Here is a 26,414-nt window from a genome sequence, read left to right as displayed (position 1 = left end):
GCGTTCATTATGTGATCAAATTGACCTTTTATGACCCTTGAATGTTTCCTAAGCTTAGGTTAAAGCTAACCTCTAATTAACATGCTGCATCTGACGGGTTAAACCCAAACATAAACAGAAATGTAACAAGAACTAGTTGTAGTTTTAGGTTAAAGCTCCTAAAATCACTGAATGATTAAACATTGACCAACATTGATTCAGATGAGGCCACTGAATTAGAAATAGAGAGAAGAACGCTCATTAGAAGAGAAGCAACACATTCTCTTAAATTGCTTTAATGTGTTGTTATTAAAATAATAATCAGAAGCTGAAACACTGACTAATTGAATCAAGTCATTTAATTGAAGGACATTTTGCTCAATTATGTAAACAGAGAAAAACGACTAAATGATCTTTATTCAATTAGTATCAGTAATAAGAACATTCAGTCTTGTTTGTTATATGCACTGATTTTAGTTCTTTTCTGGATTTAACCATGACTGAACCTGTTCTGGACCTGGACTCCAGCCCTGGTCCAGGCCTTGACACTAGGAATACACCTTCCATGCATGTGGTCCTACGGCAGCATTCACAGGAAACAACTAGAAGGCTTCATGCACACGTCGTCCTCTCCTCGTCAGGGTGGATATGTCTCATCTCAAAATGTTACAGGCACTTCATCAGAATATTACAACAGGTTTACAATCTGCAGCACAATCGGATTGTCGCACATCTGTAGAACAACCTGGGGTCGCGAACTCAGCATGCAGATGTGTAACTACCATAGAAATCCTGGGAAATATGTAAGAACATCTAACATTTACTAGTTTAAAAAAACTATAGAATAGATGTTACACTCTGTGCAACAGCTTAACATGCAGTAAATACAGATCATGTCACGATTCGCACTCACATCTGATCTCAACTCATCTCTAGTTTCACTGTTAGAAGCTTCCCTGAATCAGTTTGAACATAAGAAATCATTCAATTCAAAATAGAGAGAGGTGTTAGTGACGTACAGCGGTGGATGATTGTACACGATGTGACGACTACACGGTGATGAGAGGGTGAAGTTTGATGGTTATGAAAACTAGTTGTGTTCCTTATGGTGTGAGATCACACACACACACACACACACACACACACACACACACACAGGTGGTTCTTCAATAGTTCTGTTTATGGAGATATAGTGGATATTGCATCTGTACACGTCTAATGTGTTGAAGTGGAGACTAAAGTCACTACAGATCATGAGACCTCACCTAGTTTGTGTAACTGTCATTCTTTGTTCCCATTAAACTTGGATTCTTGAGTAATTTCCTGCTTCCGATCACAGTTTTAAAGCGTTTTCTTCGTCACCTGCTCGAAGAAATGTGAATGCTCAGATAAACAAAGCTCCTCTCTCGGTGTGTGAGCCCCTCAGGGTCTCGGCGCTGCAGAATCTGTCTACACAAACACATTTAATCCCCCCTCCGGGCTGAACCGCTGCCTTATGACTCATTGATGCTCCGACGGGAAGAGGATGAGCATTAGCAGCAGCATTACCGTCATCACACTGTACAACTCTGCAGCCGTAACTACCAATTACCACAGAGAGAGAGAGAGTGTGGTGGTGGTGGTGGTGTGTGTGTGTGTGGGGGGGGGGGTTACGCACACATTTCCAGAGTAATTCATTGCATGTTGTTAACAGCTTCAGTGAGACGTTTAAAGCTGCTTTTCAGCTCAGCGTTGATGGGTGTTGAAATGAGCTTTGCCCCATGAAGGAACTGAGGCCAAATAACATCACTGAGGGTGGATGATGTCGAAGGGGGGAGGAGGTCTCATCCCAACGGGGTTAAGAGTCTCCAGCTGCTGGTCTTCCTGCCTGTAGTAGCTCAAGTGCCAAGAGAGTATGAGTGAATATGAATGAGGCGCCTTCCTCCTCCACTTATCTTCAATGCCCCTCTGATGACTCTTCCTTTACTCTGTTCTCACTACATCACACGAATACATCATCACCACCGTTTTCAAATCCAGCTTCTACCACGGAGCCAGTGATGGGACTCGCAGACCATCGCTGTTCCTGGAGCTCTGAGCTACAGCTAATCCATTAACATGCGGACAGGAAAACGGATGAGAACAACAGATCTGTACAGAGAAAACTGCTGAAACAAGCATAAATCCTCTAATATTAACATCATGTAATGAATTTGATAACATTTAAATTAAATTCAGGGTTTACATGGAAAGACTGACGCTGAGTCACATGTTCTGTTTCTGTGATAGAAGATGAGAATGTGTCACCACTGGATTCACTTGATTATCTAGAATGTGTCTGTCATGTTACACGTGCAGAAATAAACTGCTTTCTATCTATTAATGGTTTTAGTTGTATTGTACCTGCTGATAACACGCACTGATCTTATTAACATATAAAAATGTCTATTGAAGCAGGTCTATGCTTGATTACAAACAGCGAGTCTTTGACCATTCGATTTCCAGGTCGCTGCTTCTTTCTGCTTAGATTAGTCTAACACACCTGCACCGAGCCGAGTTCTGTGCAGTTCTGTTTGCATCCTCATCGATTCGTCAGCTAATGAAAAGACCAGCTAGATTTAGAAATAACAAGTCACAAACACACACACTCACACACACTTCTAATTTGCATGTACTTTCTAACACAGCATTTTACTAGAAAAACAAAACTGCAGCAGAAAGAACTAATTCTCCGCTCCTGTTTGTGATGGATGGAACTTGTACAAATGCACAAATCCTTTTAGTTTACATGACAACAAACAAGAGGACAGAGGCATGGAGGCTTTCCAAAAACATCTTCAGGAGGAGGAAGAGAAAACAGAACGCTAGAAACCGCCATCATGTCTCTGTCCTGTTGTGAAGAAACCTTTACTTTCATATGTGTAAACATCAGTAGATCCTGAATCTGTTTGTCACGTAACTGTGCTGAACGTTTAATCTATTTACTAAATTCTTTCTTGATTCAACAAGGAAACCTCTTAGTTGGATCGTCCATCAGCCTCCAGGAGCAGATGAATTTGTTCTTTGTGTCAGTACAAAACAACCACTCTGATGTTGTTCCAGGTGTGGACAGATGTGATGATAGTGATGTGTGTCTTCCTGTTCGCAGATCAAATAAAAGTGTCTTTCCAGCTTTCTAACTGAGAAACAAACTCCCCCACCTTAAAAAGAAACTAAATTCTGTCAGTCGGGCGGCGCTATGCCTCCAGCAGGACATGCCAGCGGCAGACCTGTTGTCCTCGACTCTCCTTCATGTCCTGCCAGTGGAGCTGCTCCTCCTCACCGCTGCTGTTCTGACCCAGAGCGACCCAGCCCACCATCTCCTTGCGCTTCATGCTGCGGCGGTTGTAGATGGAGATGAGCAGTGTGACGTCCGACAGCTGGAACAGTGCGACCTGGAAGACGAAGGTCTCCTTGTAGATGGGGTTGGGTTGACCACGACGCACTGACGTCTTGCACCGAGAGATCTCCTGACCGACAGAGTTCAGCAGAGTCAGCCGACCGTAGGTGTCTGAACAAGAACACAGAGGACAGAGTGTCAGGTCGGCCGACATACACAATAACAAGGATGCATGAGTACAGTGTACTGTATGTCTCTCACTGCGGACCTGGTGGCCTGTTGATGGCCAGGTTTCTGAAGTGGCTGCCCTTGATGAGCTCCACAGACATACGGCCAGTTGTGGCGTTGTAGGACAGACCCACCAGCAGCTCGGGGACGCCGCCGTGGGTCAGAGACTGAGTGGACGAGGCGCTGTCGCTCTGAGACACAGCTGACAAACTCAACTGGGAGTCAACACTCTGAGGAATAAACACAGTGAGGAGGGTTTGTTCTGACTGTAGCTTCGTGTCAGTGTTGGAGAGAGATTCAAACAATGCTGATCTAATAAAACCCACACATCCATTTTAATCATAATAATGACTTAACAAATACGTTATTGATTTATCTAAACCGCTTAAGGAGCTGCTACATGGGAAGCTAATTAATTCCACCTACTGACCAACTCCTCACCCCCTCAGTACCTCCACCTCACACCTCAGGACGACCCAGGCTGAAACCTTTCATGTTCCATCTGCTGGTGTCTGACATGTTTCACGTTATACATCCCAAACTCTGGAGTAACTTGAGGTTCAGTGTTTTGATCAAAGACAGTTGATATGTTGACAGGACAATCCTGAGAGCTTTAACCCCGTGATTAGTGGACGACCTACTTAACTTAAAGCCTCCAACAAATAGACCCAGGTCCCTTGATGCTTACTGACTTTATTATTACTGAATCATTGTGCATCATTTTTTATTTGTACTCAACATAATACTGCACCTTATTATCTCACAACAAATCTAGATATCTTTCTGTTTATTACTAATTAGAATTAACTTGGCCGGGACCCGGTCCCTGTGAGAAAACAGCGATCTTCTCACTCAACTCACCATAAAACAAATCTGCCTCTCTGCACAAACATCGCTGAAATACTCACATCTTAAAATGAATGAACAAACCTTGAGATTACTACGAGGCTCCAGAACCAGCGTTGTCTCCATCGTGCCGCCATCCGGGTCGAGCCCTCTTAGACGCAGCACTTTCTCCCCCATCATCCTCTCACGGGACATCCTTCCCCCGAGGGCGTACAACCTGAACCTGATGGCCGACATCTGCAGATCGGACGGTTCCAGACGCGAAAAGCGAAACGTCTCGTTGAAGTGCGGCAGAGCCCCTTTCTGTACTGACGTCTTGTGGCGTTGTTTCTTGGAGGGCAGCAGGACCATGTGCACCTGCCAAGAGTCCATCCCGCTGCGAGCCTTGTCGGGGATGTCCCGAGCTGCAATGACAGAGACCAGCACCTTCTCCGTGTCTGGATGGTACTCCAGTGAGAGGACTAGGTCTCCACATTTGGAGATGGGTGTTCGAGGGGAAGAGGTGACTGGCTGAGATGAGACCTCACCGACTGGAAGCTGCTCTTGCTGAGAAGATAAAGAGAAAAAAACAAGTTATGTTACGAAGCTGTTGTTTGTTGTGCTAAACAAGATTCCAGAGAATCACTGACCACTGCATCTCCTCTACGTTTAACAAAGCTGGTGCTTTCTAGCATTTTCTGATATTGTCGCTGTAAAATACAATTTTCTATGTCCTGAAAAAAAGAAATAAACCACTGGCGTACTAAGCAACGTACACAGAACACATGAGTCAACTAAAACAAAACGGCTAATGATAGAAGCTTTGTCAGGGAAAGAATCACCATTCACCATCTGAAGAGGACTTCATGAAGAGAAATACAGAGACCACAGCACAAGATGCAAACTTCTAAACAGCAGAAGAATCAGAGAAACAAACCTCTGAGCCTCAAGAAACAAGACTCAAAGATTCTGCAACAAAGACTATGTTATGGACTAGTGACACCAGGATTAACTTCTACCAATATAATGGAAAGGCTAAAGTGTGGAGGAGGAAAAGCTCTGCTGATCCAAACCATACAAGCTCATCTCTGAAGGAGGAGGAGGGTGACCCCCCAAACAACAAGTCAACTGCAGCTAAAGCCTGGAAAAGCAAATCAGAAGAAGAAATCATCATTCTGGTGTCAGTCAGTCACGTGTTTGTTGGTCTCTCAGGTGATTTTCAAGTTTTCTGTTAGTCAATCTTAATGAATGCAACGAATCTATTTTCAATGTTCACTGAAAGAAACTGAGCAGAAATCCTGTCACAAAGCAGAATGGAACCCACTCCTCCACCTCCTCCTCCTCCACCCACTCACTCTGCAGCCAATCTCAGCTCCACGTACGAACAGCAAACACAACACCAATTGTGTCGAGTGTTGACAGAGAAGGGCTGAGTGTCGGCGTCGACATGGCAACCACAGAGGTGATAAGATAATCACAGAGCCGCTGCTGAAGTCTATTGAACGTGCAGGTCAGGAGGTTAACACATGAACAACGGGAGAGCACCAAAATAACCGCTCACCTGATAACTTACATGAGCAGGATCTGTGAATGTTCACCACATTTCTTATCTAGGTGAACAGGCAGTAGAGGAAGCAGTGAGCAGTACTTTGTTATGCAGGATTATGTGTTATTTAGGAAGCAGTAATCCTGGGTATAGTTAAAAGTAACAGCAGTGACGTGACTGCTTATATGAGCGGTAAAACAAAGTGAAATGAAAAGATTCTGTAATTGGCAGGTTGGAGAAACCTGATTTCTCCAGGTTGATTTCTCCTGCAGAACACAGATATACAACAGGTCAAATATGGAACTATGAAGTCTTTAAGATAAGATAGAGAAACAAGAGCTTTGGCTTCACCACAATGATCTGGTGCAGCGCCCACATAACAGCTGACATCACACCACTTTGCGCAAGAGATGATGTTTGATGTTAGTGTAAAAAAACACACATTAATTCCCTCCAGTTTATGTGGGAGAGTCTCCCCAGACAAAGAACCCCAGGGGCCGGGTCTCAGAAACAACACATTATCTAAACACAGACAAAGACCTGGGTCTAGATGTGCCGATACAATAGGGGGTCAACAACAACCACCATCACCTCCAAAATGCCGCCTTGAAGGCAGCGTAAAAGAGGCTTCAGCTTAATGGTTGTACTATAACAAGTAGTACTTGCAGTAATCGGAGTAGAGATATTATTATTAGAAAGAGTACTAGCTGGGGAATTAGCAGTGTTGTTGTTATGTAACTGGATGAATAAACTGCTACAACATGACTCTCCCTGGTTTTCTGCAGCTCCACTGATCCAACCTCATTTGTTATTTATGAAGTGTTTCTAGATGTCAGGTATGTGTGTGTGTGTGTGTGTGGGAGGTGTTTACTGCACAGATTGCTCCCAATTTCAAAGTGTGATTTGGCGACTGGGAGGTTGTTAGAGTCTACATTCCTGCTCTCCTACGTGCACAAAAAAAATACCAACACACTAACTGAGAAACACATACACATACATGAAAACCTTTAAATACACAAAGCACTAAAACAAAAATACACAGAAACACACACACACACACACAAACCCAGATTCAGCTAGAAATGCTCACAAAAACATGCACACAGTCATAAACGTCTACATACTTTGTTTACACATGCTGATTATTATTCATGAGCTTCTGTTTGTTACCCAACACAGCACAGTGCAGAGTGAAGGAAACCTCGAAGCCCGAGAGAGATGCGTTTGGTTTGTTTCTTCCCAAATGAACCTGAGAGGATAACATGGCAGAGTGATAATCCTCTCACAGCTGAGTGAAGATGATACCTCTGCCAAGAATGATGGATAACAGCAGGGCTGAGGTCAGCTCACTGACCCCCCTACGTCCCTGCTGTGTTTCATTATTTATTTTCATTTTATGGTGACTGATTAGAACAGTGTGAAATGTAGTTCACAGGATTTTTCTCAACATGTTTAGGTGTATTATTTTCTGTTTCCTATGTTTTAGCCTCTCATTTATGAAAATAGGGACCAAAACATTCTGTATTGTTATTATATTGAACTCCAACTCCACCCCCCACTATTGTCTTAATAATAAACACATAGTAGAATTATCACCTTTTTAAACTTAAAAACTGAGATTGTACAGGGGTACCTAATAAAGTGGCCAGTGACTGTATACACATGTATACTACATGTCGGGCTCTGGTACCTCAGGGCTCAGTGTGGAGGCGCTGTCTGTGCCGTCATTTTTGTCCTGATCCACGGCCTTCTCTGCGTCTTCGCTGCTGTCTGCTGCCTGTCGGTTCATGCTGGGCGTGGGGCTGTCCCTAACACCGGACGCCTCGACCACAGGGGGGTTGCCCAGAGAGCATACAGACGCCCTCTCGCTCTCCTCTACCGCTGCAGAAAGCGGGTCCTGGAATCCCTGCTGGCTCTGAGCCTCCATTTCTGCAGGAGGAAGGCAACAAGGTAGGAAAGTCAGCATTAGGCCCTCTGTTGGTGCTTTTAAATCTGTGGGTGTAAGGAAAGTGCATAAGTGAGCAACGATTTAGTCCCATCATCCTCCTGTGTTCATCTTCTCTTTTTTCACTAAAAGACCACTAAACTGTGTCCTCTTACTGTCTAACATGTGAAATCAATTTATCATATTGGTATTTTTAGCCCTGGATTGTGCCTCTCAGGAAACAAACAAGCTGCCCTCTGGGTGGAGGTAATGTAGCATCTAAATTACTGAGCTGCACAAAGCACACCATCTATTTTGCATTTTCCATTAAAAAATCCTCAGTTAAAAGATCATAATGCAAAAAAAACTGTATATCAGAATTTTTATTTGAGTTTTATCAGAGATTCTCAGTCGACTGTTATACAACAATGTGTTCATGAGCAAGGTGTGTGACTAAACATTGTCCTGTCCCTGAAAAACCAAACCTCTGCTAACATCCGGCTCATTGTAGACATAGCATAAGAGTAAAGGTTTGTAGTAATAATAGAGCCAAGAGAATTTCAGATGGTGCAAGACGGCATAGAAAATCAGTGGAAAGCTGTGAGCTGATCTGTTTACTGCCTGTGTGTAGCAGAAGAGAACCATTAACACATCAAACTATCACATTAACAGCAGTTGTGGCTTTGAGCTTGGACAGGGTTGTCTTGAGATTTAAAAGAAGCTTTCTAAGTGGTTCTTTGCGGCTGCTGTGTCAACAGAGGAGATACTGTGTAAACCTTGGCTTTATAGAACAGGCTGTACCTCAGAACAATCAATAGCAATTATCTCCAATTCATCATTATTAAGGTCGTTCTGACTATTATATCAAAGGCTGGGTAGTGATCACCATGGCAATGGGCTGAGGTGACTCACCAGCCTGTATGTGTGTGTGTGTGTTACCTTGTTTGTGGGTTAGGTCACTGCACCTCTCACATGTTGGTTAAAGATACATAAATAAAAACCAGTTGAAACAGACTGACCCCAACCAAAACATGTCACCACCCACCAACGAGCAGCTGCTCATTAAATAAAGTAGAAGAAGGATCAAACCTCCAGACAAGTCTTCACCTTTTCATGTAATATGGTGAATTTGGTAGCAAACAGTTTTTTTCACATCCAGCAGTCACGTAGCAACATGATCATTCATTAGGAGCCATGTTTGTGTCCAACTAATGAATTCAGTCCAATATTCATTTTCACTGTTTTTGGTTTCTTCCACATCCTGATGGGAATATCTGGGTGATCCACTGTGTTCACCAGCTGATGTCTAACTCTGCCTGTCTGCTGTTTGCTGCTGTGCATTGGCCTTTTAGAGGTTTCTCATATATAGCTACACCCAGAAATGAATCTACGACAGTAAACCAAATCTGTAAAGTGGTAGTGTGGAGCCGGGTCAGTACCTTTACACAGGTGGAAGTGTTCTGCTTCATGTCTACAGAGTCCATGTAAATGTGTGTGAGAATGTGATTTGACTTGTGTGGGAAAACGTCACCAACACATAGCGACAGTGTTGCATGAGTGAGTCTGAAATGATAATCCAGATTATGTTTTGCTGGATGTTGAGATTATTATTAATCACGGTTTTTAGGAAGGAAATTTCAGGAATTAGCTCAACCTTTGGCAACATACAGTATGTGTAATATTTATTTATCTGCAATATGCTGAATAAGTTCAAATGTGACTGTAAATGGCTGACATGGAAAAATAAATGGGAGTTATCTGGAAGTCTTTTTAATGAATTTCTAAACAAGCCTACAACTGAGAACCCAACAACAAACAAGTTAATCCCATTGAAAATACAGTAGTTTAAATGGAAATGTCACATTAAAAGCAAAAGAAAACTTGGCTTTGTTTGATACTTTCTCATCTTCCTTCGTCTGGTCTTAAACACACAAAACAAGTGTCCTTGTCCACACTCGTCCTGTCACAGTGGCCCCATCATACTGAGTCTCCCTGAGCCTTTCACAGCCTCTAATCTGTACTAAATTTGGTATTTCAACCTTTTTGCCTCATTTATAATTGAATGGATTAGTGCAGTATCTTGCTGGTTTTGTGTTAGATGCAGCTATGGACGTTTACCCAAGCACTCATAGCACTTAAGACCAATTTTGCCTGAGCAATATTCCATTTCTATTTAAGAATATTTGCCAGTCTTTCCAGGAAACCCAGATGAACAGTGATAAAGACTTATTTCACTTTTCTACTAATAAAATACCTTTTTCCCTCAAAACCTGAATATAGTAAAAAAAATGGAACTCACTCACTCACTCACCCTGATGATCATAGGCGACTGCTCTCCCAGCTTTCATTCAATATCTGTAGCAACTAACACTTTTTCCATTTCCTTTATAAACTGTTCCATATTAGAAGAAAATTAGCTGGACACTATTGGAACCTGTATGTGAGTCAGTGTCACACTAAATAATATTAAACATTTAATATTTCCATAAGGCAGCTCATTAACAACACTGTCTACAACAGATCCATCCAAAAGGTAAACTCAGAGAATATAGAGTTAAAAGTGATAAAAACCTTCACAGTCGGACGGCTCAGTGCTGCCCTCCTCCTGGTCTGACAGTCGGGTGAACTTGTGACGTCGACTCAGTGCCAGTTGAGTGTGGTGGGACTGCTGTTCGCCTCCGCTAGCGGCTGCTGTGCGGAAACTCTGCGACCGCGATACAGAGATTTCAAACTGTTTCAAGATCTCGACTTCACTGTTGGAGGAGCTGCTGCTGCCGTCGTCATCGTCACCGTAACTGTTCACTGGAAGGAAATAAACACAGGGAAACCAAGGAGGTGACAAATAGGAAAAGCTGGGAGAGATCAGGGGTAAATGAGGAAAAGTGAATAAAGGAGTGAAGCAGAAATTAAAAAAGAGAATTTTAAGGAAGATCATCACGAGCTGGTCTATCTAACTTCTTAATTTGTCTTGATCACCTTTAGGCTGAATTACAAATTATAATTGATTGCTTGATGCTGGATATAATGTTGTGTGAATGAAAGAAAACCGAAGGAAAAGCGCAAATAAGTGGAGACACATAAATGACATGAAATTACATCTCTATGCAGATGATATACAACTCTATTTTTCTACATATTTCTACATATCCGTTTGTATCTATGTTTGTTCCCTTTGCTATGTGTTTATGCCTGATGAAAATTTTGCTAGATAGGAACATTACTTTGTTCATTGTGATTAAATCAGCTGGGATTGCACAGTGCACTGTGGAGATCGTGTAGTACCAAGAGAATTTTGCATCTCACAGCAGCTGTCTGAGGAATAATGGGTGATGACACCACCAACCAGCTCACGGGTACAGAACATTAAAGCCATTTAGAGCTGACTGGTAAGAAATTAACTGCTTCTTCTATGACACGTGAAGCTTCTAAAATAAACAATGAGAGAGCGCTCATCGAGTGGAGCTCTCTCTTTCTCTCTCACTGCCTGATTGTAAGTGTTACGGCTGTGGGTCACTCCCCTCACATCATAATTTGACCAAAATTGGACGGCAACAGCTGAATGAGGGGTGGTGTGATCATCCCTCCCCTCTCTAAAGTGCAGGTCACCGTCTCTACCTGAGCAATCGCCATGGTTACTTAGAGAGCAGGAAGCTGCTCGCTGAGTGGGCGTGCGAAGACTGATTGGTCTGTTAACTTCTGTCTTCTAAATCTATTCACAGACAGAAGCTCTCAGCGTGGAGAAATGTGGCTCAGAAATAATGTGCAACTTTAAAGTACACACACAAATACCCACTACACACAGATTCAAAATAAAATATAATGTTAATAACATATTAAGTGCACATTCATGTATTGTTTAGATTAGTAGTATTTACGTGTTTATGTAGTTTTATACCTAGTCTTTCCTTTCATCAGTCTCTCATATGGGTTTAAGAGCTCTGAAACTGACACCGAAACTGTTGTGTTGTTCCAGACATCTGACTTCTCTTGCAGTGGAATCTTCTGCACATTAACATCAGATCCCTGACGCCCACATCTTCGATACAATATCCTGGAAATCTGGTGTTTCTTCTCATAAGAGGACATAAATGTCGTTATCCATCAGTTCCATTGTGCCTGTCAGCTGCAGGTCTGGTACGTTGCGTTCAGGGGCAGTAAAGAAAGAACTAGAATATAGGTCAACTGTGCTGTGAGGTGTTTCGGTTCATATTTTGCAACACAGATGACCTATAATCTATGGATTTCCAGAATTGTTACACCCCTAACCTTTAGGTTACTGTATTTTGTGCATAGCTGGTTCTGTTTAAATAATAAGTCATGTTGTCTTTACATAAGCCTTTTTTCAGAAGCTGCTGATGCATTTCTGTTAAAACTTTGTTAACTGACAGAAAACCTGCAGTAGGAACTGCAGCTACTTTATTAAGTGAATGATTGTTTTGGTCGTTGCTGGCAGTGCAACATGTGCTGGTAGAGTTTCTGAAATGTGAGTATTAGGAGGTTTTCCGTGTCCTACATGATCATTTTTGTAACCTTGGGATCTCAGAAACTATTCAGGCAGATTTCACAATATTCTGACATAGAGAAAAGGTCAGTAGATGAATCATTTAGCACAAATTTGTATTCTTAAGTTTTTCAAATCAACCCAACAACATACACAAGTGAGACATTTGAATACTGAACTGAAGTAACTGCTTAACAATAAACATCTGTGTTCAATTGGATATTCTGCTGAAACTTGCTGAAAAGGACACAAAGACAGTGGTCCTTTATTGAAGGTAGAAAATACATATATTATGTCCTATATTGAAATTTTAATTGAATTAGATGTGCTAAAGTAAAACAGGTGTCATCTTTGAGACGTTATTTTGACTGCTGGGTTTCATAAACACCATTTTAATTGTTCATATCTTCCTAAGATGAAAATGTTTAGCTAAGTTCCTGAATATATAGACATTTTAGACACCAGGTCTCCAAATAACCACAGTAAAGGTGAAAGATTTATCCTTGTGCATCATACATGTGAGTAAAGAAACACAAATATAATAAAAGTAACATATCAGCTTTCACAGATCTTTGTACAAACACAACATTGAAAATCAGGCCTACACTTTCCAGGTTCAAACTGCACTTTCACATAGGGTCTGACAGACAGTAAGAGTTCCTACCTTGTTCTGTGACACTCCAGAGGATTTTAATTTGGCAATATCATGAAGAGATCCAAACAGGATGTGTTATTTGTTCAGGAAACCAACTGGAAATACCAGAGGCTCCACCTGCTGCAGGTGAGAAGCCAACAAACCAGCTCAGTGTTTGTTTAGTGTTTCACTCACAGTCTCCACCTGGATTCGATCCCGCTGGTGGGAATAATGGCTATTACTTCAAATCTAACTCAAAAGCCAGTAAAATATGACAAATGATCTGTTTACTTCTGTGGACCATTTGCATCATCAGTTTTTTGATCTATGAGTTATATTTGACACACATGTTTTCAGTAAGAAGTGAATTAGTGGCAGGATTTACCCCCTTTAGACCACATGGAGGAAACTCTCACTTTAACAGTGTTGGCATTACTGACAAAGTTTAGTCAAACACTGAAGTGATACTCGGCTTAAAGGTTTCATAGGATTAAAAGCAGTTAACATTTAGAGAAATGGGCTTGTTGGTTTCGGTGGTTGACTAACTGTACTTTATAAAGACCAGAGACATAAAAAATAAAGGTAACGAAATCCACCAACAAGCATCTTCAGAGTTCATATATATATATATATATATATATATATATATATATATATATATATATATATATATATATATATATAGATATGTATTAATGAAAATACCATACGACACAGTTTCACAGTTCAAAAATGGAAACATGAAAAACACCAGTGAGGTCCTTTAAATTAACATGTAGTTAAAATGTAGTAACCTTTACTCTGGGTGTTTGCAGGCGTTTGTTTGTCAAGTGGGAGGAAAGACAGAGTTTCACTGGATGACGGAAAGAGAGAAGAGGTTAACACTATCTGCTAAGTGTCCTTTTCTTTCTGTTCCTATTCAATGCACTTGTTTTTTCTTTGTTGAATTCTTCTTCAAGGTTTAACTTGTTCATGTTTTATTATGAGCTGCTGCAGAGCTTTGTGGCAGCGTGTGTCTGACTCACTCAACTCTTTCTGTCATACATACAAACTCGCCCACAGGAACCACTGTACAAATACAAACTCACCCACGTCCTCTCTCTGTATTACCGAACAGTTTAATTGCAGTCATAACGCATATAGGAGGCACATACGCTGCCTGAGATTTTTCAGGTTATATAAGAGCTAAACTTTGACTAGAAAGCAACGCTGCTCACTTGAAGAAATTAAAACTACACAGAAAAAATATGTTGATTGAAAAAAGCTAGAATCAGGACATGGTTAGCATTACTGGAAGCAGCTCCACAGTTGACATACTAATACATTTAGTTAGTTTCCCATGTCTCTCAACAGCAATGTAAAAAAACAACAGTCTGTGGTTTTAGAGGCACTTTTGTCCTGTGAAAACAGCTAAGAACAGAGACGGAGTAAAGATTCCTGAATTAAGACAATGCAATTTGTTCATGAAGGGAATGTGATCTGAATAAAAGCTCCAAGACGGCAGATCGACACATTTAGTTTGCCAGGTTTGGTGCCGTTAAGCTTGGATCAAAATCAAAGCTGGAGACCGTGCAAAAAAACAAAAATCATAAAAGCTGCTCGGTGAATGGAATCACTGTTTGGTTTTATTGGTTGTTAAAATGAAGACCCTCTTAGAGTTACTAGTTTAACGTGGTTGGAGGGGTGTGTGAAACCCTGGCAGGGTTTCCCAGGGCAATATGGTGGGGAGACCAAGTGTGATTCATTACTGATTATTATGGCAATTTGTGAATGTGTTACTTGAAGTTCAAGTCAACTGTGAAGTTCTCAAAAACACTCATCAAAGACTTGTAATTGCATCTGTCCAAGAAGAGAACTGAGAGAACCTGAACAACAAAATGCATTTTTCATTCAAAAACAACCTACACATGATATAATGCAGCAGTAGATGAGTGTTTTACTAAGGTGAGCCTGTGGTTACTCTGTCACTGAAGACAGAATATTTTAGCATTAATGATTTAATACTGTGACATTTGATTTGAGTATATCTGTATTTCTCAAACATAGAAAGCTTTTGTTTACACCAGTGAGGCATTAAAAGAGTGGCCAGTGTGACAGTTTGTGCTAACTTCAGCAGAACAACCTGTCAGGATGAGGTGTCGTACCCAGCGGGGATCTAACTAACTAACTACCTAACTCCTATCTACAACGTTTTGCTGCTATTATGTCACAGTCCTTCCACGTTTACTCCTACCAGCAGCTGACAGTTGTAATTCACATGCATGATGTCAGCTAGTAACTTATGAGGACGCTCACCGAGTCCTTGGCGGATTCCCAGACGCCCCTGCTTCCGGCGGCCATGTTGCTCCAGACAGGGCAGTCCCCCAACACGTGAGAAACACAGCTTCTTGTTGATGAAGAGGAAGAGAACGGCCAACGCCACGATGAACACACCCACTGCCGACAGGAAGCCGATGGCCTCTGGGGTGACTGGCAGGAGGAGGGAGAGGGAGAGGGGACACACAATGACACACTGATCAGACCACACAAACAGGCAACCTGGAAACATACACGCGCACACACACGCACGCACACACACACACAGTACGCATGGTACATATGATACAAACAGACAGAATGAGTGACACTTTAGTATTTGAGTTACCTGTAAGCTAGTGTAAAAACAGCTGCAGTGGTTTCACTTTACCCAGGAACAATATGTAATATATTTACTGTAGGAAGTGATAAAATGACTGTTTCCTGTCACCAGAGATTAAAGTAACATGCTCAGTGGAAATACTGGCTTCTCTGACAACAATGCTACAGCCTGTAAACTCTCATTTAAAGCGTCTGTGTCTGTTTGTATATTTGCACAGTAACATCTGGTCACCACAGGCTGGCCGACATAAAGCCCAAGATGGACAAAGAGTTGGCAAGTTTTCTTCTGAACGGGTAGGCCTAAGCATTTAGCTTTAGCTAAGGTTAGTTAACTTAAGTAGAGGCCTAATAATAACTTTGTTCCACAATGTACAGATGTTGCTGGAGACTTTTTTCAGGATTCGTAGTAGAGCCTGTGGCGTATGCTACGTGCAGATTAAATCACAAATCAAGCTTTACTACAGTTACGGGACTGACTTACATGACAGTTAACAAGCGGAAGGAGAATTCAGACAAACCAAATCGTGAAATTAAAACTAAAACTTTAGGCAAAAACTTGACTTTCAAAAAAGTTCTGAATTGAATTTTTTGAAATTTTCATGTAAAAAACTGTCAGGACATGCAAGTATTCCTCTTGTCTGTAGAAAAACAAGTAAGAAAATATATCAAATATTGTAACATACATACATAACAAATGATGGAGTACTGCAAAAATCAAGCAGCAAAATAATAAAAGAGATGAGAAAAAACAAAAGAGAGAATAAGCAGGAAAGCATCTGGACCAAAATAAAAGAAAAGAAGAAGAAGAAGCAGATATGTAAACAACAGAGAGAGCGAAGAAGATGTGGAGGTGAGAGAAATGAGGAGAAATAAGGTGATACAAGGCGTACTACTCTGCTCTCAACGAGGCGGCTGAGTCGCCTTCAATACAGATGAATAGAAAGACACAGTGTGTGGGGGGGTGATCCGACATCTCCTGTTTCCACGGTAACGTTTCACTGAGGAGAGAAGTAAATCAATGGGAGCAAACAGAGACGAAGAGACATCCTGCTGAGAGCTGACACCAAAAAAGGAATTCAACAGCATAGGCACGTGTGTGAGAGAGGATATAGTACTACCATGTTTCCATTATTTTAAACACCACCCTTTGTTCTGCCACCCTGATGCTGATGTCTCTCTCATTTACTGTCATTTTTAGGAATCCTCTCACCCTGCGACCGCTTTACAGATGTACATTATTTACTGCAGTGAAAACATCCACTCACATCACCAAGCAACAGTGTTTGTGTGCTGAGGCAAAATAATGAGCAACAACAGCTGCTGGTTCCTGTTGGAAAGATGCTGTAAATTGCTTCAACTGCACACATCTGTAATGTGTTAGATTCAGAGTTGTACACATTTTAATTATACTGCTCAGGAAGGTTTATGAAATAGAGTTGTTAAAATGAGCTCATCATATCATTTAATTATAAATGTCAGGAAGTACTTTTAGACAAGTCATGTTCAAGTTCATGTTAGATAAGAAGAACATGATTTAAACTCAGTTGTACAATTACATTCGGCTTTTTATGATCAATGTGTGTCAGTGATCAGACATAACCCTACGCTGGAGAATAGGAGAAACTTGAAAAGCACCACTGTGATGTGCACAGGTTGTACACTAAGAACTAAGAAAGTTACGCTGTGTTGAAAGTAGTGTGCTGTGTTCAGGGACAACAGAGAGAGTTCGTCATCTGTGTTGTAAGGTGTTCAGGGAAAGTACAGGTTGTACGTCTGTATTTTAAAATGTCTCAAATCCAGAAAAGAAAAGGAAACTAAAATGCACAAAAAGCCCTCAGAAGCACTCAGTGTGCATTAGCGTTTAGTGTTTCAAATTGTTGGTGATTTAATAAAACCCAGCACCCAAAAAGAAAAACCGACAGTAAACATTAATGGCATGACCGCATACAACATATGATATAATTAGTCCATATAGGAGAAAGTGTTTTTAAAGCGAGTGCTGCTGCAGTTACCATTTCTCCTAGTGACTGTTAACTCACCCACTTTCATATTCAGCTGCTGTTTACACCCACAGAGAGATGTCTGGAAGTGACATTTTATGTCACTTCCAGACATCTCTCTGTGGGTGGGTTTTAAAGTGTGTTCACTTTACTAAACACTACCTACTCTTTCATCCCATACAATGACAGAAGTCCCTTCCTCTGCAGAACTGATGATTTCTAGAGGATAAATCCATCTAAAGTCCATCCATCACCTAACCTCTTTTCCTCCTTAGAAATGTAGGGGGTGAACAAGGCAGGGTAAACTCTGGACAGGTCACCGGACATTTGACAGGATGTGCCCCTCTCCTCCCCCTGGGGGATCCCAGTGTATTGAATCCAATACAAAGTGTTTCTCACTTGCATTTTCGAAGCCACACCACAGTGTTTGTATTACTGCTGATGCTGCCTGATCCTAAGATACTAACACGTCTTCACTTGGTGCATTTTAAAAACATGACAACAGTTTTAATTGAACACTAGTTCCTCAGCATCTGAATGAGAGATCAGACTAAAACACATTAGAAAAGGCTGTGGCTATGACAAAAATAAATCCCCTGGTGAAATGACCACAGTGCAACAGTAAATGTTGGGACGGTGTGTTTGGGTGCTGCAGTAAAGTGGAGTTTTTCTCTCAGCTGCTGCGACGGTCAGACACAGAGCCCAGTGTTGGAGACTCAGAGCCTCCTACTGTCTGTATCCAGATGGACAGGAAGAAACCCTGGGTCAAAGTCTGGCCTCGCACCTGCTGTTTGTACCCACACACTCACACAAACACACACACACACACACACACACACACACACACACACACACACACACACACACACACACACACTTACATCTTACATTTGATAAATCTAAAATAACTTCTGGAAGGTTTATTCCATTATTGTACCATCAGGGACATAAAAATAGCCCAAATGGAGTTTAATGATAAAACTTGCAAATGTAGTTAATGCTAACTGTAACGATTTAATGTACAAACAAGGATTAGGGAAGCGATGTGGCTCAGAAGTCAACGAGAGGCATCAGATCAGGCTAAAGAGAACGCTTACCCTAATCTGTGACAGAAAGCTTGTTGTGTGTATGAATACTGAATCTTTATCCCCTGATTACTATGCAGCTGCTGACATTTCCACCCTGACTTTGAAGCCAGTAGCTCGAGAGGAGAGAACACTTTGATGTGAGTGTATATTAGGAGAGGGGGAAAAAAAAACGAAGACAGTGTAGTGGAGGCGAAGGCCACGTCACAGCTCATTAACGAGAGATACGAGGGATCCTAAAGAGGACCAACCCCTGTTTTTCTTCTTCTTTAGTTACGTATAAAAGAAACTGCCGCTCTGTCTCTTTCACTTTGTTCTAAGGTCACTCATTAAATTAGTTTCAGGACTGCAGCCTTATGTGTTGGACCCACACAATATAAGTGGATTTCTGTCCAAAAGTGCTACAAGAAAATGCACGTTTACATCCACCATCATTATGTAGATTGAAGGAGCTGGTTAAGATAAGAAGCTGGTTGTGCTGCTGCAGAAGAAGAAGATAAGATAACATTAAAACATCATCAGTCAAAGCTGAAAGGGTGGAGCAACATGTAGAAAACACGATATCATGATCAGTGCTGGTTTTATGTATTATACAGAGGAATATAATTTTTTATGTTATTCAGAGTTTCAGGCACAACACTCCTGTGTTTTTGCCTCTGTATCTATCAGCATCCAAATGCATTTGGATGTTAGGTGAATGTTGTAAAAATGACTTGACGAGACATGTACTGCTCCTGGGATAACCAGAGAGTTAGCATTGTGACTTGAATGCATGTAATATATAAGAGGCACAATGAGGGGCTAGATTTTTATCTGAACCAACAAGTGGGAGTAGGAAAGAACTCAGTACCTACCCCTGAACAGGATCAAATGACTCAAAAGCCACCATTGAGGGTTCAACTAGTGCCAACAGTGCTGAATGCACAGTTCTAACTTGGTTGACACATTCACTGAGGCCCAACGTTGCCCAACAGGCGTCAGACTTACAGGTCAAATTCAAACTGGCTGGGTTGTTGTATTCTCCCTCAGTTCGGGTCAACGTATCTGTCTGCCTGTTCTTCCATTTCCTGCATTTACCTTCCCTTCCTTTCCTAAAATATTAATATTAATGGCAGGTTTGGGTCCAGGTCTCCCACAGATCTGTTTTGGCTCTGGACCACACCTCAACCTACGGTAGTCTTAGTGGTAGTAATAAGTTCTGTAAGTGCTGTATGTGGAGCTTGTTTTTGCCTCTGTGTTGGACTTTCGTGCTCACTGAACCAGGCGTTTTTCACTCCCACAGAAAAATCTGAAAATGTTCGTCTTGTACACTGTGGGTGTAAAAAAACAAAGCTTTTACAAAACAATGACGTCTGCCTACTCAGACAGGGTCAGATAGTGCTAAGAAACTAAACTTTTATTGCCTTTAGCTTCCTCCATTTATGCTTGTTTTAAATGTCAGCTTAGCTCAAATCACGAAACAAGTGTTGCTACTGATGTGAATGTATTTTTCACACAAACAGAGCTTTTAAATGACTGAATATTAAGAGCTTGGTCAGTCTTGGCTGCAGAACTCGTGCTCATATCCACTCTGACAGGACTGAATAAAGCCAATCTCTATTAACAACCAGCCTGAACTCTAGAGCTGATGTGACGTTCGCTGACCTCTGTGCACTAAGCGCGGAAGCAGCCAATCTGTTGTTGTTGCCTGGACAGGAGGTCAAATCAACCCAGAAACATCAGCACATCAATGTTTTCAGTGTGACTCAAGCCCACTGACTGAAAGGCAAACACACACAAACACGTGAAAATCATAGTTTCCCTGGAAACAGCCCAGTGGCTTTATTAAGGTATAATGAGTGTGCCTTTTCCCACCCACATGTAACAAGGTCTCGTGTTACCATGGCACTCTCTGTGTGTTTGTCCTAAATGGCCGGGAGGATGAGAGCGTCTCAGGGTTGAGATGAAGAGATGATAAAAAAAGAAGAAAAACAACAAGGACTCAAAAGTGGTTTCACTTCAAGAGAAGCTCCGTGTTTAAAGCAGAGCATCAAAACGGACTCATCTGCTGCTCACTGAATGTTTTACAGTCTCCATATTTAGCATTTATGTAAGCATTACACAATTATTTACTAAGGCTTTATAACAAACTATAAAGTGTTTATTAATGTGCAGGATTTATCAACAATTAAATTTCTTCTATGAAGGTACATTTCACTTTAATACAGCTGTGTTTGAATATATGATCATTCATCTTCTACGTATACACACCAGCCTCCACTTCTGGGTGCCAACTTGTTATGGTTATATCTAGACACTGAGTGTTTGTTAAAGTTAAGTGTAAGTGTTTAAACGTCTACAAATCTTTGTAATTCATGCAAAATGGTAATCCTCTTTCACCATCTGAAGCTGCCACTTCAGTTAAAGCAGAGAGTACAGTAGGTTTGATTCTACACTAAAACACCAACTATGACCCCCTGGTATAAGGGGTAATAAGAAAGTTGAGACTATTGAATTCATACAAACGTCAGAATCATTATGAATATTTATCCATTAATTCAGAAATATCAACATTTTCTAGATCCATGTCGAGAAAACAAACCTGACAACATTAATCTTAACACTCCATCTGCTGGTGAGAGGCTGCATTACAATTGCACAACACAGGCAACAGACTCCAGCCTCTTTTTGTTTTTATCCTTCATCTGCACTTTACAGAGAAACACAAAGAGGCACTTTAAGACCAAAGACTTTAACTAAAATGTCAATCTGATCTGATTAAATCCACAGCTGAAGTCTCTTATTAGCTGAAATCTGAATACATGTTTGCATGGAACAAGGACTGTGGATAAATAATAGCTAAAATATTTAATACTTAAATAATTTAAGTCCCATGAGATATCGTCCTCTGACAAATGACTAAATGTAAATAGTGATTGGGACACAGTGCTTGTTGTTGTTAATACTGTCCAAATAAACTGCCACTCAGTCAGTAAGCTGAACAATCAAGACTCAATTACAATGAAGTGTCAGTGTCTCTGTATCATCCCACCAAAACCAGAAAGGGAAACTCTCACTGAATAACAGCAGAAGAAAGTAAAAACAGGAGGAGAGGTAAGTAAGAACTAGACTAAGAACTTTTTAGTTTTCAAGAATAGGTCAGTAAAACGCAAAGCTCACAGACTGCATTTGAAGACCTGTCTGTTGCTGCCGGCTGAGGCTCAGTGGTTCCTCCTTCGCTGGACATGCCTTCACCTTCTTCTCTACTCCTTTCTTTCTCCTCAAACAGAAATTCACAGCTGTGCACAGAACAACTATATTTACTCTTCACCCCTCTGTTCACTTTGTCCTTTCAAATGAATCTGATTCTTCACTCTGAGCTGTTCTGAATCCTGTGTGAACCATCAATCAGCACAGCTTTCCTGCCTCCTACTGGGCGAGGCAGCCGTCACTTCCTGAGTACCGACAAGACACAACAATATGGACGAAGGTGGAGAACATGATCCGGTATACACAGCAGTATAAGACAACAAAGGACAGAACTGCTAAAATAAAATATATCCCAGACTGTAATGTGAGGTTGACATTATTATGTGTCAGCAAACTGGAGACTCCTTCTAACAGTGACAATATCACAGAATATATCAAGTGTCCAGTTCAATGACAACAACACTTCTGAACCCCACTAAATACAAACACTAAACTTCTCTACATGGTAACTCCGTATTAGCAGCTAATTTTTTGCCCACACTTTCTAACAGCGATGCAGAACAAACCAAAAAAGAAGCCGATGTCTTCACCTGTGAAACTTTGGAGACCTTGTACTACTAAACAATCAGCAAGAGCGAAACAGCACCTTCTGGAGTTGGTGCACAACATAAATGGAGATAAAAGAGAGTTCAAACAGGATTTAATAATCAGGTGGACACAAACACCAATTCATGTTACCCTGTCTGCAGGATCGGTAAAAACTGTTTTCTAACAAATTAACTTCACAATGTGATTGTGATGATGTTACAAAGCTCTGTTTAAGTTCAATTGAATTTTATTTGTATAGCGCCAAATCCCAACAGAGGTCATCTCAAAGCACTTTACAACGTTTAGAATATAGCGTATAGAAAACCCAACAACCCCACTGAGCAGCACCAGGAGAGAGTGGAGAGGAAGAAACCTCCAGTAGAACCAGGCTCAGGGTGGGCGGCCATCTGCCTCGACCGGTTGGGATGAGTGGAAAGAGGAGAGACAAAAGAACAGCAGGCACAAAAACAACAACAGCAAGACACTTTAATTGTGGATGATTGACTTTACCCTCTGTAATTTTAGCTAACTCCTCTGAGAAATCTTTATGCGACTCTAATTAGCTGCCGACAAAAGTGAAAGTGACTTTCAGTGACTGAGATTAATCTGGTTTCCTGTCAAGCAGGACTGAAAGCAGCAGAGGCCTATCAAAAGCCCCCAGAGCTCAAATGAACAGTAGCAAACATCTTATCAAGGTTGTTTAAATTTCCTTTACAGCTAATTACACACACACAATAGCAATAAAAATTACTCGTGAGTCGCAGCAGAGAGGAAAGAGCCATGAATTAGACATTAAAGCAGTCAGTAAGTAGGCCACAATAACCAGAGACAGCATCTTACACTGTTTAATGGAGCACACTGAGGAGTTCTATGATGCTGTTGGCATCTACTCTGTACAACTATCGTCACGGAGACAGAAGCAGCTTAACATGTTGTGCACATGTGATAGAAACCATAAACAACTCAGTATGACATTTGTCTTGTAGGTCAACTTTGCATTTACTTCTTCTAATGGTTTCGTATGGTTTGCTGATATTGAAGATAAAAGTTTCTATCCATTCAGAACTTTTGTCCAGATTAAGACATTCTGTTATTTATTGTGACTCATTATGGGTGAAACTGTTATCTGTCCTATCACCACTATTTCCACTAGTACCACAGAATTACCAGATTCCCAAAACCTTTGGAATAATCCCCTTCTGAGTTGGACAAACAACACCAACCCCAGACTCAAATTCCAAGAGAGGGTTGGGGCAGACGCCCTATTTAGGCATTAAGGTTGGAGGACTTGTTGGGTTTCTGCGATTCACAATCTCCCAGGACCTTAAATGGCATCTCAATGTCAACACAATCATTAAAAAAAGTCCAGCAGAGGATGTAGCTCAGGAAGTTCAATCTGCAGATCCATTTCAATCTGCAATCATCAAGCCTGGTCCCTGCACATCCATCACTGTCTCATTTGTTCCTTAAACTGCTCAAGAAAAGACTAGACCACAACAGACAGCCAACTTACCCACTATTCAGGGACTGCACAACGTCCTGGACATGAAGGGACAAATTACTGAACACAACCTGTACCAACTATGTTTAAACAACCAGACACACCATCACTCTGAAAAGACGGTCAACTGGCAATGTAAGATCAGAAACAATCACTGTGCAATAATGCTGTAACACTAGAACAAAAACCAAAACATCACTCAAATAACCTAAATAAAGTATATTCATTGTGGATAGTACCATAATATAACACTTTATTCAGTATTTATGTATGTGTGGCCATTACTAAACCTCCACAAGCCTGACACATCTAAAGAGAAGGGTGAGTCCATAAACAAGTCGAGGGGAATCAGTAATAACAGCCTGCACACGCCTTGCAACAGCATCATGCAAAAAAAAAATCAGTCAAAAGACTACGTACAGACTCCCACTCTCAGCAGTGACAGGACAGAAATTGAAAGTCCGTCACTAATTCATCTGCACTGTTTGTGTTGACATCACCCTGATACCTGCAGACAGCTAGTGTTGGCTTCCTGTCAGGGACAGACAGAATGAAACAGAATCCACACGCACACTTCAGTCGACTTCCATCACTTCACATCTTCACAGGTAGAAACATAAACAAAGCTCAGATCAGTCACTCTTTTCTCAGTCCTGTAAACTCAAAACTAACCCTTTTGTGCACATTGTAAAACCTCAATTTCCAGATTTATGTCCACTGAGAAGAGGGGAACATGCAAAAAAGGATCTTGTAATTTAATGCTAGCTATTGAGTCTTAAAATAAACATTTCAATTTTATATAGATACCTGCATTGCATGATTTCTTGTTTTGTGGAAGTGCAATAAATCGCTTATATAATACATGTATATATAAATGAGTCAGCATTGCTTTTTTCATGTTATCTTTAAAATTATTGGTTCATTATTGCAAATGTATTTTTGCAAATGTATTTTTTCCGGACTTCTTGTGTCATACATCTTGATGAAGAAGAAGTCAGGAAACTGGATCGTCAGGATGGAGCTTGTTTTAAGCACATACTGTCCATGCAGTAAGTAAGCACTGCAAATAATATGTTTATATGTAAAATGATCATTTTCAAATTAACTACTGACTGCATTTATCAGATAGGTATCTCCTAATAATTCCTACATACATTACTAAACACTAAAAATGTGTTTTAACAATGTATAATTTGACAACTAAACTGTCAACAGCAACATAAAGTCTGTTATATCATAATTACAACAAACACATGTAGTAAAGGACAAAACACAAAAAGGAAACGGAGTGACCACAATCACTGAACTGCAAAAGAAACTCTGGACAGGAAGAGGTGGTAGGATTTGTAAATACGCTTTAATTGATCAAATTCTTAATAGTTAACAAACGTTTATGGATGATTTATTAACATGTTTAAAGGAATTGATGTCATATTTAGGTTGCCAGGTTGTGTAAACAGCACACCAGTTTGTCTTTTTAACTTTTTAATTCACTGGAAATAACTTGTTAATGACCCTGGATAGTATTTTGAACTGCAGACTTTTTACTGGTAAGAATTTGACTGACCATTGATATCTGCTGCAAAATAGTACAAATATTTAGAAATATACCAGTGTCTCATGTTTAAATGATATGTTGTTACAACATGGTCTCTATCAAGTGTGCAGTTATAAATGTGAACAAGCAAAAAATAAATGAATTGTGATTTTAATTTTTGGAAGTAACCAAACAGTCTATTGTAGTATCCTCAGAATCTAGCAACCAGAAAGTTTCCTTATAAAGGGCTTATAACGGATCTATAGACATTATGCAAATGATAAGCATTAAAAACTCAATCACAGCTTTTAAATCTTTATTAGATAATAATTTTGCACCGGTATGTGTTCTAATTTGGTGCAGGAGATATGTGAAGTGGCCATGATGAGGCAATTATCAACTCTCCAGTGAGCACCACAAATACCTGCAGGAATACTGAGCAAATCTCATTAGAATTTCTCAGTCTGATGACTGATAATCACCTAAATCTGGCTGTAATGAAGAGAAACTGTGTTATTTAGTGAATTGACAGAATCGGCCTACTCATCCTCCGCTGTCTGCCAAACCCCGAACGCCTGAAAACAGCGTCAATACTGTGAAACGACACGGCCACAAAATCCCCATCAGAGGCTCACACGGTGCAGAGATGTCTGTACTTACTGTCCGAGGCCATGGCTGCGGCTGTTTCCCTTCAGAGTGACGGCGGGACCGAGTGTTTGATCGGCGGAGCAGAGGCAGCAGCATCCCCGCCGCCGCTCGTTCCCAGACCCGCAGAGCTGCAGCCTCTCAGCGGGGAACGGTGACCGCTTCAAGGACCGTAGGACACAACCATAGTCGGCGGGTTCATGAGGAGCTCGGTTTCCTAAACTGGTGATTCTGACC

The 26,414-nt window shown here is 41.0% G+C and overlaps 1 protein-coding gene across 3 annotated transcripts; it reads right to left on the bottom strand.

Annotated features, from left to right (window-relative positions):
- Positions 1 to 320: 320 nt before the first annotated feature.
- syt16 (synaptotagmin XVI) lies at positions 321 to 26,316 on the bottom strand. 3 transcript variants are annotated; one of them, XM_026340121.1, is made up of 7 exons: positions 26,193 to 26,316; positions 15,291 to 15,533; positions 10,432 to 10,662; positions 7,627 to 7,865; positions 4,496 to 4,957; positions 3,606 to 3,795; positions 321 to 3,508 (listed from the first exon to the last, which is right to left on the bottom strand). In XM_026340121.1, exons 1-7 carry the CDS (start codon positions 26,203 to 26,205, stop codon positions 3,195 to 3,197), a joined length of 1,692 nt encoding a protein of 563 aa, XP_026195906.1. In that variant the 5' UTR covers positions 26,206 to 26,316; the 3' UTR covers positions 321 to 3,194. The 3 variants fall into 3 exon arrangements, with proteins under 3 accessions (XP_026195906.1, XP_026195908.1, XP_026195907.1); XM_026340123.1 differs by having other exon boundaries at positions 15,291 to 15,464; positions 26,193 to 26,305; XM_026340122.1 differs by lacking the exon at positions 26,193 to 26,316 and adding an exon at positions 21,877 to 22,062 and having other exon boundaries at positions 15,291 to 15,464.
- Between the last annotated feature and the right edge of the window lie 98 nt (positions 26,317 to 26,414).

This window comes from Anabas testudineus, chromosome 22, assembly GCF_900324465.2.
Source record: "Anabas testudineus chromosome 22, fAnaTes1.2, whole genome shotgun sequence".
Taxonomy (NCBI): domain Eukaryota; kingdom Metazoa; phylum Chordata; class Actinopteri; order Anabantiformes; family Anabantidae; genus Anabas; species Anabas testudineus.
Note: the sequence above shows the minus strand (reverse complement) of the source record. Positions and strands in the feature narration are given on the sequence as shown.